Raw genomic sequence first — 16,811 nt, forward strand, 5'->3', positions numbered from 1 at the left:
GTTATCTAATTCAAGCCCCTCACTGTACAGACAATTGCAATTTGGACAAGAACTCTCTCATGATGAGAATTTACCATGTAATAATTAACCACATAGGCTTCCCTCATGGTTCAGACAGTAAAGAATCTGCCTGCAATGCAGGAGACCTGGGTTCGATCCCTGGGTCAGGATGATCCCCTTGAGAAGAGAATGGCTACCCACTCCAGTACTCTTGCCTGGAAAATCTCACGGACAGAGGAGACTGGTGGGCTACAGTCCATGGGGTTGCAAAAGAGTTGCCATGACTGAGCAACTAACACTTAGACCAATGATTAGGCTTAATATAAAATAAACATTGCAAAAGTACAGAGGTGCCCTCCTCTAGCTGCTCAAGAGGAGGTTAACAGATGCCCAAGCATAGTGAAGAGTCTCAGAGGAGTCCCTGGGGTCCCAGGCTCAGATGGCTTCTGCTGCTCCTCTCTCTCCCTTGATGCTAATGTGACACATCATCTAACATCAACTTCTTTTATAGATTGTGATGGTTTTAACAAAAGAAGAAAACAAATGTTTAATACATATTCTTACCTCGATCAAGAATTTCAATCCCTTCTCCTTTCATCTGGCAAACCAATTTTTCCTGTAGTCTTCTCACTTCAGATTCCTTCTCTTCCAGTTGTTCTTTCAGAGATGCTAGCTCCTCCTACAAATGATAAATTTATTCAGAAACAGTAGATTATGACTAAAAGGGAATATTCAGGGAGTCTGTTAACTCTTGAGTCAATAATTAGTTTTCATGAATGAAACAAAAAAACTACAAGAATTTAGACGCAAACTTCAGAAATCAGTGGCAATGATAAGCAGGAAGGAAGACAATTAATAAAAGTCCAATTTATAATAACTATGGTATAATTATTTCAAGTTTCTTTGTGACCAAATTAAAAATGAATCTTTTAAAGTGTAATTAGGACTAGGGCAGCCCTAAGGTTTAAATCTTATGTTAAATAAAACATCTGACCAAGTTAATCAAAGACGATAATCGAATTAGGTGCTTAGTGTCATAAACGCAAAACAAAATTCCAATTTGAAAAAATATATTAGACTTGCTTGACATTTATTCAGCATTTCAAGATGGTACTCATGTTCCCTAGACAAGACAGAACTTAATTAGTGGATAAGGTAGCAGGCAATAAACAACTTTAAGTCATGGGACTAAATAATTCCTTCTCATCACTAAGGTAAAAGAATAGAATCTCCTACAACAATGGGAAAAAAAGAGATTCTTTAATCTTAAAAAAAAAAAAAAAAACTACACAACTATTTAAGACCTTAATCCAATGTTCTACTTACTGAAGTTTGTCTCAGCTTCATTTTGGTAAAGACTTACTAGCTTTAGCAAACTTAAGTTTTGCTGGTTATATTTAACACAGAAAATAAAGTATGCAATGCTAATAAGTGTGCCTTTATTTTCAATATAACATTTTATTTTCAGTTGGTAAAGATACCTATTACATTTAGCATTATGAGAAGATGTAGCTCTCCAAAGCAGCTAAGAAGTTGGCCTATTGGACACCAAATATAAGGAATTTTCAGTAGCACTGTCACGAAGTGCTGCCCTGAGCTCACTATGCTTCTGAGCAGTAACATCTACTCACTGCCATACAGAGTTAACTGCTGTATGCATTTAACTTTGAGAAAGTCTTGAAAGAATAAGACTGTTTATTACTGATAACAAAGAGAAGTCTTTCCCAGGTAAACTTTTGCAATTATTTTACCATGCCTGGATCTCATTCTAAGACAATGAGATTTAATTTATAAACAAATACTTTTATTTTACAAGTTTATTACTTTTCACTATTTCATATGCTTCGGAAAACAATATTAGGGATCGCAATGTCCCTTTAATTAGCTTTACACATATTAAAAAAAAAACAACAAGGGACATACACAAAAAAATGAATGCACACACCACTAAAAACACCATCACAGCAAAACAACACAAGCCAGAAAGCAACAGGCCATGGACCCATTACTCAAGGTCTACTACACCTTCAGTGATTCCCACTTTTGTTCCATCCGCTGCTTTTCATACTGCATCTGACCCACCTTGATTTTCATGCTAGAAAGTTTGGCCATTAAAGACTGGTAGAGAGACAGGAGTGAAAGAAAACTACAGATAGAAAAAGACAAGCTAAGTAACCAAGAACACAGTATCAGTTTATAAAGGAGGTTAGATAATTGAGAGAAATGACAGGTTATGTTCTACCGAATTAGGTAAACCCTGATTCTTATTGAGAACTGTTGCTGTTCCGTCACTAAGTTGTATCCAACTCTTTTGGGACCCCATGGACCTGCAGCCTGACAGGGTCCTCTGTCCTTGGAATTTTCCAGGCAAGAATACTGGAGTGGGGTGCCACTCCCTTCTCCACTTATTCAGAATGTGAAAGTCGCTCAGTCGTGTCCAACTCTTTGCGACTCCATGGACTATACAGTCCATGGAATTCTCCAGGCCAGAATACTGGAGTGGGCAGTCTTTCCCTTCTCCAGGGGATCTTCCCAACCCAGGGATCAAATCCAGGTCTCCAGCACTGCGGGTGGATTCTTCACCAGCTGAGCCACCAGGGAAGCCCAAGAATACTGGAGTGGGTAGCCTATCCCTTCTCCAGCAGATCTTCCTGACCCAGGAATCAAACCAGGGTCTCCTGCAGTGCAGGCGGATTCCTTACCAACTGAGCCACCAGGGAAGCCCTTATTCAGAACAGTAGTGTTTAAATTCTAGATAGTCTCCAGCTTGGGGAAAAACTTTGTTCACTTGTAAAATGCCTTAAAATGTCTTCTTTATCACGTTCTAAGTAGAAAATGTATTGTATCTATATTATTGATCATGGATAAGTAGTGGAGCCACTTATATAAAATTTTTTGCCATTATGAAAACTTACCTTGGTAGATTTCAGCTTTTTCTCATACTGAAGTCTTTCATTTTCCATTTCACTGACTCTTAACCTCAAATCATTGATCTCCTGCATTAGCCCCTGTCCAAAAAGAAACAAGGAAATACATTAGGAAAGCAGTAAACACCTATTTTACCTACCAAAACAGCAGTTTGGAAATCCTCAGTCAATGGCTCTTGGGTTACAGCTGGATGAATGAGATTGGACAAATGGGAATGAATGTGTCTCCTTGAGAATCTTTCCACTGAATCTTTCCATGGATCCATTGAAAGATCTATTGAATCTTTCCATTGAAAACATTGCCTCTGCCCTAAAATCATGGGATTGACTATGGAAATGAAAAGTAACAATAATTTTTAAGAAAGGTAACCGATCACTTGTTATCATTGAGCAAATATTTCTAGATTAAAAATCACTATATGAACTCCATCTTTTTAAAATAATTCAGAGAAATTTTCTTTAGTAAACTCATTTACTTTTAGGGCCTTTTCAGCAATATATGGATATTTATAAAAATATTTTTCTAATTTCTTAATTTGTCTACAAAAGATACATATTGTTCTTCAACCCAATCTGGGAGAAACAAATGAAATTGAAACACTTTAAACCAAGGATTCTAAATTTGAGAGTAGGGGACAGCCCTGTCATTTACAAATATATTCAGCATCATAATATAATTTTATGTTTGAAAAATGCAAAAGAAAGCAACCCTAATGTTTTCATAATACAAATATAATCATACACCTTTTCTACTTTTATTTTAAAAAATCTAATTTGTTTGTAAACATTGTCTAAATATTCTGAGCAATAGTGATGTATTTTTGTCCACAGGCCAGAGAGTAGGAAAGAAATTAGAATGCAAACAATACTAAGTCATCCAGAAGAAGGGCTCAAATAGTCTGTGAAGACGCCTTTTGTCTAACAACAAGGTATGAAGCTTCCACCAATGGTTAACGAGTTTTTGTTTCTCTCAAGACATTTATTCCTGAGCCACAGATTCACAGGTAGTAGAAAAGAATTACACAAGAATGCTATAAAAAACAAACAGAACAATGCTATTAAAGTGTAATGATTCAGCCTCACAGAGGCCAGGAAAAGGATGCTCTAGTGAAATACACTTCTCAGAAAACCTACAGGTTTTTAAAGTGTAGTTTCTTGTAAAATGGGGAAAAGTACTACCTAGTATTACATAATACTTATAAATATTAATTGTAACTATTAATACAATGTTTCAATAAGAAGCTATTCTCTGTTTATGAATGACATAAATAACTGTTTGACATCATTTAATAACATTTTAGTTGTGATTAAGTTGTGATTTAGTTTACCTGTAAGCTCAAAATTCAAGTAAAAGGGAAAGTCAGTCTCTCCCATTCATTTATCTACCGTTTATTAACCACTCCTGCATACAAGTTCTTAGTAAACTTCTTTAATCAATCTGGTCTTCCCAGATATAGTTTCCCATTTATTGTTAAAAGTGAATTCTATCTGGATTGGAATTCTATTTGGATTGTTTGAATTCTGTTGTTGAATTGTTGATTGTTGGAATTTCTCAGCTTTGAATTCTATTTGGATTGTTGTATTTCACCACTTCCTTTAGAAATAGTGGCAATTTATAAAGAAGAAACAAACGAAGAAAAGAGAATTATAAATTGAGGTCATTCTTCTATTAAAAAAGAACTACCCAATTATCCCTTGGGGCAATACTGTAAGTATGAACATAAATTTTTTAATCTGAAAGAAGCCCTATCTTTCCATGATAACTCAAGCTAGAAAACCTGGAAGTAGCTCCTAAATATGAAACTTTTAAAAGTGTAATACAAATTATTTCCAAGTAATTTCTTACCAGAAGTTCAGTACTTTTAAAAGTGAAAATCCTTGTTATCTTTCCCTTTTCCTTTGCAGAAAACTAGGGCTCCACAGAAACTCATTTCTGGTATCTGTATTCTTACCAGAAGGGGGCACTGTTGAATGATGCTAACCACCTATCAGCAATTCTGGGATAGGCAAGTCCTATCTTCCAAGGTTTCAAGACTTCTACCCTAATCTTTTAGAAATGCCTATACTTCTACTTCCCCACACGCCACTGTTTTCTTAGAAATTAATCTCCAAATAACCTAAAATCTTAAGACAAAGTTAAAGAATTCTGGATTCATGAAACAGCCAGGTAAACATTTCAATTAAGGGGAAAAGGTAGGAAAATGAGCATATTCAATTTTAATTTTTTTAGTTTTAATCTTAAAGACTACTTCAATTATTTTCATATATAAAAACAGTTTAAAATATCCCATAATCTCTAATCTCTAAAACGCATGCTACATTGTACCAATAGTGCTGAATGTTTATTAGAAAGTTATCAGGGATTGAAGTTTACTAGAGGTTTGGTGACAAGATCACCTTGCATATGATTAGGCAATGCATAAGTGAAGCAAAAAAAAAAAAACACCAAAAAAAGGTTTTACAAAAGATGCAGACAAACGCAACACATATAAATACTGCTCTGGGATCTTACCAAAAATAAAAAATCATAAAACAGTTAGCTACTTCAACTTAGTCCTAATGGCTGGTTAACATCTTGTATCCAAATTAACCACAGTTGTATGGGTTAAGACTTTCCCTAAACTTTGCATGTATAGTAAGCCCAGCCCTTAATGCTTCAAAACTGCTAACTTCTTTCCTGACACCAGAATTGGTTGGCTCTACTGCCACCTTATCTACCTGTTGACTGAATTCTACCATCATTTTATACAGCAGCTGTGCAGTCAGGGAAGGACAAAAAGGGCAAAGAAGAAATATCCAAACAGATTTTTAAAGAAAGCACAAAAGCAAGAATTTTAAAGAAACCAAGTAATTTTCCAAGTTTTAAGAGCTCCAGCCTCAGTTAAACGAAAAACATACTAACATAGGTGACTGATAAAGAGCTTTAAGATTAAAACGTGAGCTAAGTTGGGATTTCCTTTTGCTACTGAGGAAGTAATACATATACCAAGACTTTTCAGTACAGTTATATATTTGACAGAAAATTTAACTTTAAAAATAGCAATGGAGTATTTGTTGTTGTTGTTCAGCCACTAAGTCATGTCTGACTCTTTGCAACTTAGAGTATAAACCTTATTAAATTCAGATCTATGAAGGACTTTCATACAGTGGAAAACATATGTAATATAGCTCATATCATGATGGCATGCATCAGCATAAAATAAATATTTGAAATGAAAACAGAGGGGAAGAGTAAGTAAATGATTTCTCTTCTCTCCTTCTTGGTGCCCACTTTGTAGGTAAGTATGACACTTCTCCATACCCAGCCAAGCGAACAAAATAAAGAAAAATGAAGAGATGGCCCTAGGAGAGAAAAAAATTTCTACAGCTCTTTTATATTTCTTTTCTAATGAGTAGATTTCATATGGATATGCTCTGCACTGCACCTCCTGACAAAAAGCAGTTAACAAACTAAAAGACCTAGAGTAACAATAAACTAAGTTGAACAAATAAGAAAGCATGTTTAGCCACAAAAAGGGGTACTTCAAGTTGTAAAATCTATCTATCCTGAATTTCACAAAAGTATAATGAGCTGTATTTATTAACAACTGGAATGACTTACATGTGGAACAGATCAAAAGTAAAAGTCCAAATTAAATGACCTCTAAAATCTGTGATTTTATGAGTACATAATGAAAGCATGTTTGCTATACTTATTTAAAAATCTACTTATTATATAGTGAATAATCAATGTGCCTAAATAAGAACTATTAGTAAAGTCATGCACTTGAATCCATTATTTCCACAATGAAGAGAATCAGTATGGATGAACAGATGAACGGACAGACAGACGGATACATGAATGGCAGACAGATAGACAGAAGCTCCAAATGTCCTAAAGTCAAAAGTATTTTTAAAGGCGAGTGAAAGGATTAATATTTCATATCAAAAGTCTCAAAATAAAAATTACTATTATCATTTAGTGATAAAAAGTCAATGTAAGCTTATTCTTAAAAAGAAGTATGGATAATGAAGGCATATAGTAATTAACTGCCTCTCCTTCACAACTCCAAGGAATTTCAACTTGTTCTAGAAATATATGTGTGTGAGATATATAAGTATGCAAATATATAAATTAAAATGAAAGTGTTAGTCGCTCAGTCATGTCTGACTCTTTGTGACCCCATGGACTATAGTCCGCCAGGCTCCTCTTGTCTATGGAATTCTCTAGGCAAGAATACTGGAGTGGGTGGCCATTGCCTTCTGCAGGGGATCTTGTCGACCCAGCGACAGAAACTGGGTCTCCTGCTTTGCAGGAGATCTCCCTGTGGATTGTAGTCCACCAGGTTTCTCTGTCCATGGGATTTTCCAGGCAAGAATACTGGAGTGAGTAGCCATTCCCTTCTCCAGGGATTTTCCCAAGCTGGGGATTGAATCTGGGTCTCCTGCATTGCAGGCAGATGTTTTAACTGGGTCACCAGGGAAGCCCTATATCTATCTATCTATCTATCTATCTATCTATCTATCTATATATATACGTATGTGTACATGTATATGCGGTTAAGTCGCTTCAGTCGTGTCCAACCCTTTGCGACCCCATGGCCTGTAGCCCACGAGGCTTCTCTGTCCATGGAATTCTCCAGGCAAGAATACTGGAGTGGGTTGCCATTTCCTTCTCCAGGGTTGTGTGTGGGTGTGTGCGTGTATGTATATAAAGCGAGAGAAAGGGCATCACTTACCTCCGTGTCTCTGAATCTATCTTCGTAATCCAATCTGTCCTTCTCTACAGCTGTCAGTTTTAACTTCAAGTTAGATATTTCAGCCATCAGGTCCAACTTCTGAGTTTCTAAGGATGTCCTACTCAGAAGCTCCTATTAGAATTGAAGAGATACATGCAAAAGTTGCTTTATTATAAACAGTCACATATGGATGTGTCTTTCTTATGACTGTAAAACATTATTACTAAGTAGAGGATGTGAAGATTAATTCTAAACAGATACATCTGGAAAAATTATTAGCTTTAGTTAACCTTCATTGAGCCAAACTAGTGTTCAATAAGCAGCACATGTCTGCTTTTTGGGGAGACATATTCTACTGACAAACACATATATAAACTTACATATTCTTAAGCCTGCAATAACACTGATGATGCTATTATGTTTGCTATGTGAAAGGTACTGTTCTTACATGTACTAAGCGGTTCAATCCTCAAAACAATCCTATGAGATAGAAACTCATTAGGATAACCTATGAATTATACTTGTTCAAAGGTTGAGCCTCTTGATGAAGGTGAAAGAGGAAAGTGAAAAAGTTGGCTTAAAACTCAACATTCAAAAACTAAGATAATGGCATCTGGTCCCATCACTTCATGGCAAATAGATGGGGAAACAATGGAAACAGTGACAGACTTTATTTTCTTGGGCTCCAAAATCACTGCAGATGGTAACTGCAGCCATGAAATCAAAAGACGCTTGCTCCTTGGAAGAAAAGCTATGACCAATCTAGACAGCATATTAAAAAGCAGAAACATTACTTTGCCAACAAAGGTCTGTCTAGACAAAGCTATGGTTTTTCCAGTTGTCATGTATGGATGTGAGAGTTGGAGTATAAAGAAAGCTGAGCGCCAAAGAATTGATGCTTTTGAACTGTGGTGTTGGAGAAGACTCTTGAGAGTCCCTTGGACTGCAAGGAGATCCAACCAGTCTATCCTAAAGGAAATCAGTCCCGAATATTCATTAGAAGGACTGATGTTGAAGCTGAAGCTCCAATACTTTGGCCACCTGATACAAAGAACTGACTCATTGGAAAAGACCCTGATGCTGGGAAAGATTGAAGGCAGGAGGAGAAGGGGTTGACAGAGGATGAGATGGATGGATGGCATCACCGACTCAATGGACATGAGTTTTAGCAATCTCCAGAAGATAGTGAAGGACAGGAAAGCCTGGTGTGCTGCAGTCCATGGGTCACAGAGTCGGATACAACTGAGCAACTGAACAGTTGAGGAAGCTAAGGAACAGAGAGGTTATGAAATTGCAGATAGTCATTACAGCAAAGAAATGGCAAAGCATGGACTCAACCTAAACAGTCCTATTCCAATGTGTAGTCTACCCACTGTATTATAGGTCCTCTAGTAGACAAGCGTCATACGTGTATGTGCCCACATACATTATAAGTTTTTTCCACTAAGAGTCATATAAGGTACTTGTGTGTTAGTCACTCAGTTGTGTCCGACTCTTTGCGACCCTACAGACTGTAGTCCCCCAGGTTCCTCTGTCCATGGGATGTTCCAGGCAAGAATACTGGAGTGAGTAGCCTTTTCCTTCTCCAGGGGAATCTTCCCAAGCCAGGGATTGAACCTCAGTCTCCTGCAATGCAGGCAGATTCTTTACCATCTGAACCACAAGGGAAGCCATTCTTTCTAATCCTAAAATATACACTCATGGTTGGAAATGAGGCAACCATATGAAAGCATAAAGAAGAAAACTGAAATCATATACAATCTTACTAATATTTTATTCCAGACACTAATTGCAATGAACACTTTCTATTGTGTGTATGTGTTTGGAGGCCCACAACTCTAGGTTTTTGCTTCAAATAAGCCAGTCTAAGTGAATCATAAAATTCACCACTGTATCAGAGCAAACACAACATATAAATGTAGCATCTCAGACAGTTCAGCAGGGAAACCCCACCTCAGTGCTGCTTTCTGTACATACCTGCTGCAGCATTTCTTCTGTGGCATTCAACTTCTCTCTGTGCTCTTCAAGGCAAAACTCCAAATCGCGAATCTTCTCTCCCTGAGCCTCTACTTGGTCTGTCAACACACTCACCTGTGTACAGAGCAAAACACTGTCATGATTAGGAAGAATTTGGGTCCCACTGCCAACTTTATTTGTCTGCGGAGAACAAAAACTGGGATGATGTTACCAATCATTTGGTTGTAAAAAAAAAAAAAAGAAATCTAAGAATTAATAAGAAACCAGCCCTTCACACACTTATTCATATCATGCGTGTTGGTTTGAGGAGTCCTCTTCAATTTTTAAGAAAGTTAGGGCTGAATTGGGGATGTGCAACACTTTATAGGATAAAAACATTGCAACTCTTTATGAGAAAGAGCATGTATACAAATTTTCTTTTTGGGAGGGTCCAGTGAGGATGGGAGACAGTATTAGAGATTAAGAGAGGAAATGGAGTTAGTATTTAAAAACAGATGTCCTCAAGGACTATTTAGTTCTGTTTTTTTTTTTTCCCCCAAAGTAGTCTGTGGAGGGCTTCCCTGATGGCTCACTTGGTAAAGAATTGCCTGCAATGCAGGAGGCCTAGGTTCGATTCCTGGGTTGGGAAGATCCCCTGAAGAAGGGAAAAGGTACCCACTCCAGTATTCTGGCCTGGAGAATTCCATGGACATGGGGTCACAAAGAGTCAGATACGACTGAGCGACTTCCAGTACTGACTGAAAGTGGTCTGTCTCATTTATTTACTGAAGTAAAATATTATAACGTTATATTAGTTTTAGGGTATACAATGCAATAATTTGATACTTGTACACACTACAAAGTGATCATAACAAGTCTAGTCACCATCCACCACCATACAGTTGACTCCCTTCACTCATTTCAACTATCCTCTAGTACCTTTCTTCTCTGGTAACCGTCAATCTGTTCTCTGTATCTATGAGTTTTGTTTTTTTTCATTTGTTTTGTCTTTTAAATTCCGCATATAAGTGAAAACAAGTGGTATCTGCCTTTCTCTGTCTTGACATTTCATTTAGCATAATACCCTCAAGGTCCATTCACATTGTCACAAATGGGAAGATTTCCTTCTTCTTTTATGACGGAGCAGTATTCCACTGTAAATATATATACCATATACCACATCTCCTTTTTCTTCTTTTTAATTTAAACTTTCTGTTTTGTATTGGGGTACAGCATATTAACAACGCTGTAACACTTTCAGGTGAACAGCAGAGGGACCCAGCCACACATATATTAGTACATGTATACATTCTCCTGCAAACTCCCTTCTCATTCAGGGCTGCCACACAACAAGGACTATTCAACTTTTCTACCTGACAAAGAATACAGAAAAGTATCCTGGGAATCCAAATTCTGTGAGATCGTTCATGATCCCACTGTCCAGAAATGTGTTCAAAAGCCAGCATGTAGCTCAAAGGTCCAAGAGGAGCCATTGGGTTGGTTTTTCATCCTCAGTGTTTATTGCAAATCTCTGAGCTTTCCTTCCAATGGTCACCAGCCTAGTAAATATGCTTGTCGTCTTTTTTTTCCCCACCATGCAGCTTGTGGGATCTTAGTTCCCTGACCAGGGGTCAAACCCAGCCACAGCAGTGAAAGCATCGAATCCTAACCACTGGATCACCAGGGGATTCCCTATGCTTCAGTTCTTGTAGCTCAAAATACCAAAGTAAAACTATTTGTCAAGGATTTAAAAGCCTGTGAAGGAGAGGAAAACTCAAATCTAACCTACAAACAGGACTCCACTACCCACTTTGTGTTGCTTGGTCCATGGCATCATTTTTCAAGTGGAAAAAATTAAATATATATTCAGATTCAGACATTCTTATTCATATTTATAAAATGGATATATGAATATATAGACACACATATATATACACATATATAGTTACAAAGTCAGAATTTCTGCTATATATATATATTTTTTTTTTTTAAAAGATCATTTATCAGAAAATCAGATAACATTGTGCCTATCACCAAACTGGCCCTTGAAGAGCAGAGGCTAAGGGCTGCTCACTCTAGACTGGGTATGCATACCCTTGTTCCGTCACAGTCCTCACCGGTCCCTAACATGTATAGATGGCCCCGTACTTATTTCTACTAGCAGTCTGGCTCCTGTAAGCAACGGAATTTGCCACCCCAATTTACAGTGGTCTTTGTAAGTTAAGTCATGAGGGGAAAAAAGCATTTAAAAATCACTTGCCTGAAGAACGAGGGATTCTTTATCATTTTCTAAACGGGCCAGTCTTTCTTGATACACATCTCCGTTCCCAGGGAGGTGTCCATTTGTCTGAAAAAGGAAGTGATACGTGTAAGCCTGACCCTCTTTAACACTGAACTATGGTGGGAAAATAAAAATTGCATATGTTTTTAATCCAAGGAACCTGAATCGAATTCAGCACAGCTGTTACTATTAATACAAAATATTAGAATGCAACATAGTTCATATAAAAACAGCAACAATAACAACAAAAAAGCACTTCTTATCAAGCAGAAAATCATGACCCAAAAGGGGCAGTGACTACTGAGAGTCACTGACAGTGAATACCCACCTGAGACATGCAAAGCTTTGTGAGTGTGTGGTTGGGCACAAAATCCCTCTTTCTCCTGAATGCCATGATCAGTGGGAATGTACTGAGAGGGCCTTCCATCCCTCCCCTCTCCTCTCACAGTCCCAAATCCAGGGCTGCAAATGCTGGCCTTTAAATGCAAGACTGCAGGCTTCTTCCCACTACTCCAGTCTCCAAGTCACAGAACAAATGTTCCCTTTCTCCCTGAAGCATTTCTCTGTTTTTCTTTTCAAGACCTTAAGCACTGAGTCCACAATTTCCTCCACTGGCAGCATGAGCCAAGCTAACTGGCGATTTATCATGTTCTGTTCTGAATTCATCAACAACTTCTGAGTTTGCTTGTTCACCTATTATTACGCTAAGCTTCCAGGCAGTCTGTAAACTCGTGTTATCTTGTAACCTTCACAGCTTCCAGCCCAGAGCTCTACTTAGACTAGTGTTCACTCCTTTTTTCTCCTCCCTTCTGCCCATCCCCACTTTTTTTTTTTTAATCAGATTTGGGTATGTTTACAGATGGTACAAATGCCAAAGGAAATACAGATTGGGAGTGGAAGTGTAGATTTTTTTTTTTCTCAGCCATCTTACATGTGCAAGTGTTAAGGAGACACATTGTAAAGGCTTACAGAGTGCAGACAACATAAAAACGTCATTTTGAAACACAGTAGTATATGTGATGTGTCTCTTGGTAACTCATTTAAACAGTTCATAATCACATAATGTGTAATCCCAAGAGAATTTTCTGATTAGTCTTTCAAATATAACAGAAATGCAAACCAGTGGAGTCCAAAATGGTAAGATGGGGCCAACCAAAGTTCAACTGAAAAAGCAAATAAACCACCCCAGACTTAGAATCAGAGAAAACACACACAGTACATCCTTACTGCCCAGGACATAGCTGATGTGAAAGCTATTATTTTTCCAGAATCAACTGCTTTTATCATTCTACCTTTCCAATTAATGAATTTTCTAGTATAAATTCTGGAAATACCAAAAGCTATGTATTGGGAAGGAAACAAAAACGGAGAATTAATGAAAAAGAAAATTGAAGGATGTTTCCTCTAAAAATATATACATCCCATAAGGCCACAAGAGAATCTGAAACTAGTTAGTAAGCAAGCACACACTATGTGGATACAATTTTTAACATCTGCTGCTTGACCACATACCTGCACAATAATCACAGCATAATCACAGCCAGAATTAAATTACAAGTATTAGAAAGAGGGCAAATTTGGAAAACTCAGCAGTGGCCACAGGACTGGAAAAGGTCAGTTTTCATTCCAATCCCAAAGAAAGGCAATGCCAAAGAATGCTCAAACTACCACACAATTGCATTCATCTCACACGCTACTAAAGTAACGCTCAAAATTCTCCAAGCCAGGCTTCAACAGTACGTGAACTGTGAACTTCCAGATGTTCAAGCTGGTTTTAGAAAAGGCAGAGGAACCAGAGATCAAATTGTCAACATCCACTGGATCATTGAAAAAGCAAGAGAGTTCCAGAAAAACATCTATTTCTGCTTTATTGACTATGCCAAAGCCTTTGACTGTGTGGATCACAATAAACTGTGGAAAATTCTGGAAGAGATGGGAATACCAGAACACCTGACTTGCCTCTTGAGAAACCTGTATGCAGGTCAGGAAGCAACAGTTAGAACTGGACATGGAACAACAGACTGGTTCCAAATAGGAAAAGGAGTACGTCAAGGCTGTATATTGTCAGCCTGCTTATTTAACTTAGATGCAGAGTACATCATGAGAAACAATGGGCTGGAGGAAGCACAAGCTGGAATCAAGATTGCCAGGGGAAACATCAATAATCTCAGATATGCAGATGACACCACCCTTATGGCAGAAAGTGAAGAAGAACTAAAGAGCCTCTTGATGAAAGTGAAAGAGGAGAGTGAAAAAGCTGGCTTAAAGCTCAACATTCAGAAAACTAAGATCGCGGCATCCGGTCCCATCATTTCATGGCAAATAGATGGGGAAACAGTGGAAACAGTGGCTGATTTTATTTTTCTGGGCTCCAAAATCACTGCAGATGGCGACTGCAGCCATGAAATTAAAAGACATTTACTCCTTGGAAGGAAAGTTATCACCAACCTAGACAACATACTAAAAAGCAGAGACATTTTAGTCAACAAAGGTCCATCCAGTCAAGGCTATGGTTTTTCCAGTGGTCATGTATGGATGTGAGAGTTGGAGTATAAAGAAAGCTGAGTGCTGAAGAATTGATGCTTTTGAACTGTGGTGTTGGAGAAGACTCTTGAGAGTCCCTTGGACTGCAAGGAGATCCAACCAGTCCATCCTAAAGGAGATCAGTCCCGGGTGTTCACTGGAAGGACCGATTTTGAAGCTGAAACTCCAATACTTTGGCCACCTGATGCAAAGAGCTGACTCATTTGAAAAGACCCTGATGCTGGGAAAGATTGAGGGCAGGAGGAGAAGGGGACGACAGAGGATGAGATGGTCGGATGGCATCACCGACTCAATGGACATGGGTTTGGGTAAACTCTGGGAGTTGGTGATGGACAGGGAAGCCTGGCGTGCTATGGTTTATGGAGTCGCAAAGAGTCGGACACGACTGAGCAACTGAACTGAACTGATTAGAAAGAGACTGATGGAGTGGCTAGGATGACTTCCATCCCTGAGGACTACCAGGAAAATGAAATTTACCTTAACCTCTTGAGGATTGTTTTTGGAGAAAGAAGCAGGATGTGTAATGCATGTTCTCAATCTGAAAAAGTGCTGAGACTCACCCTACATGACTTTAAATCTCTCATTTTGATCATGAACATTAGCAGGCACCTGCTTTTAAAATTACACAAGCAATGTTTTATAAACAGACACGTTTTCCTGGGGAGGAAAAAAAAAAAAAAGCTTTCTGCTTAGTGAGGACAAAAAAACAAGTCCTCTTTCTCTTGACTGAAGGAGACTATAGCAATAGCAGAACTGTTTCTAGAGCAAGTTCTAGAAGTGTTTTTTGAAGCTACTGCCTATGATACGGAAATAAGCTGTCCCCAAACCAGTTCTACAAAATGATCCATTTAAAAAATACTAAAAATTGACCACAATGAGCATGCTCATGTTTCTCAACACTGTATTGATATTTACAAGCAGTCGTAACACTCGAGAGTAGTTTATTTTTAAACACTAAAATAACTTTAGGAATAAAACACAAATGAGCTACCGCTGGAATAGTTATGTACTTTTGAAATATTCTGTTGGTGTATTCAAGTAGATAAAGGTCTGTTCTGTTCACACATTAGTTTCTGCTAATTTTTGTTACCTTTGCCTCAAAAATGCTAGCAAGAGGTACATTGCATTAGGCAAATACCCTACTGTCTCTATTCTTCCTCCATCGCCTGTGCCCTACCTCCCAGACCACTCCACGCCACCCCAAACCCGGCATGCTCACTCAAACACTAATGCTATTCCTTCTGAATGGACTGTATCTCCAACTCTTTCCCTCCTTGTTCCGCCTCATTCCTTAGGATCCACATCAACTGGGGCTTGGTCTGGAACGTCTTCCATGAGCTGCCTGTTCACTCATATGCTAGTTAACCACACTCAGATGACCCTTTGTTGCACAGGCATCACGTTGAATGGACTAGGCTAGACTTGGCTATATACCCAACTCTGTCTACCAATAGACTCTGCATTCTTTGTACATTCCTCTTTCAATCTGATGCACAGTGGATGCTAACCGACTGCTGAATGAAGGAACACTGATAGATGTTCAATAACATCAGGCAAATAAAAGATAAATGAATATTTGGTTTTATCCTGGCCTTCTTCCTTCTGAGGAAGACATTTATTCACATTTCCTCTACTATCTGGTACACATACACGATGATCACTAGCTCCTTTCCCCTCAAGCCCATATCCTCTCTTCCTACTACATTTAAGAGGTGACTTCATAGACTTTTTTTTTTTTCATCCGCACCGCATGGCTTGTGGGATCTGTTTCCTAACCAAGATTGAAGCTGGGCCCTTGGCAGTGAGAGTGCAGAGCCATAACCATTGGCCCTCCAGAGAATTCCCTCCAGAACCTTTTCAATGGTCAGTAATTGAGGCCCTCTTGCACGAACTCCCTCAACTTCCTTCTTCAACGCACAGTATTACATATCGCCTCCTACATCTTCCCTGTCTTTCTTCCTGCCAGTCTTGGGAGAACTGAGTCTTAACTCCTTACAAGCTTACCATTCTTCTACTTTGGAACCTTGACCTCCTGTTTTCCCTGTGAATTGACTTACACTTATCACCTGCATGCTTATCTCATCGATTTCTTTCTCTCAATGAACTTTCATTCTCCTTTCCAAGATCTAACTCCAAGGCTCTGTGCCCACCTCTGTACCAGCTCCCACTTCTCTCTGCCTATAGAAATCCACCTTTCACAGTTGCTTCCCACCTCCTCTTTCTTATACCATGTCATTCTCTTCTCCTCTACTGAATTCTCCTCCACATCTTGCCTTGAACTTCATGATTAGCTTTGCAGCTTATTCTGCCAGTGAGGGCTTACAAGTGATTTTATGCATTAGTCATTTATTCTTCCTAATAGTCTTTCAGTGCTAATAGAAACTT

At 38.4% G+C, this 16,811-nt stretch overlaps 1 protein-coding gene across 50 annotated transcripts in view; it reads right to left on the reverse strand.

Annotated features, from left to right (window-relative positions):
• Positions 1–16,811, reverse strand: part of PPFIBP1 (PPFIB scaffold protein 1) — a 197,336-nt gene that overhangs the window by 38,546 nt on the left and 141,979 nt on the right. For 38 of the 50 annotated variants that reach the window (XM_081591863.1, XM_081591847.1, XM_081591853.1 and 35 more), the window contains 5 exons: positions 11,862–11,948; positions 9,623–9,736; positions 7,646–7,777; positions 2,916–3,008; positions 565–679 (listed from right to left, as the gene is read on the reverse strand). In XM_081591863.1, coding sequence (XP_081447989.1) covers positions 565–679; positions 2,916–3,008; positions 7,646–7,777; positions 9,623–9,736; positions 11,862–11,948 — 541 coding nt within the window. Of the gene's footprint in view, positions 1–564; positions 680–2,025; positions 2,119–2,915; positions 3,009–7,645; positions 7,778–9,622; positions 9,737–11,861; positions 11,949–16,811 lie in introns of all 50 variants that reach the window. The other 12 variants (XM_081591827.1, XM_081591817.1, XM_081591818.1 and 9 more) reach the window with 1 other exon arrangement.

Source organism: Giraffa tippelskirchi, chromosome 4 (genome assembly GCF_054371585.1).
Source record: "Giraffa tippelskirchi isolate mGirTip1 chromosome 4, T2T-mGirTip1v1.2.pri, whole genome shotgun sequence".
Taxonomy (NCBI): domain Eukaryota; kingdom Metazoa; phylum Chordata; class Mammalia; order Artiodactyla; family Giraffidae; genus Giraffa; species Giraffa tippelskirchi.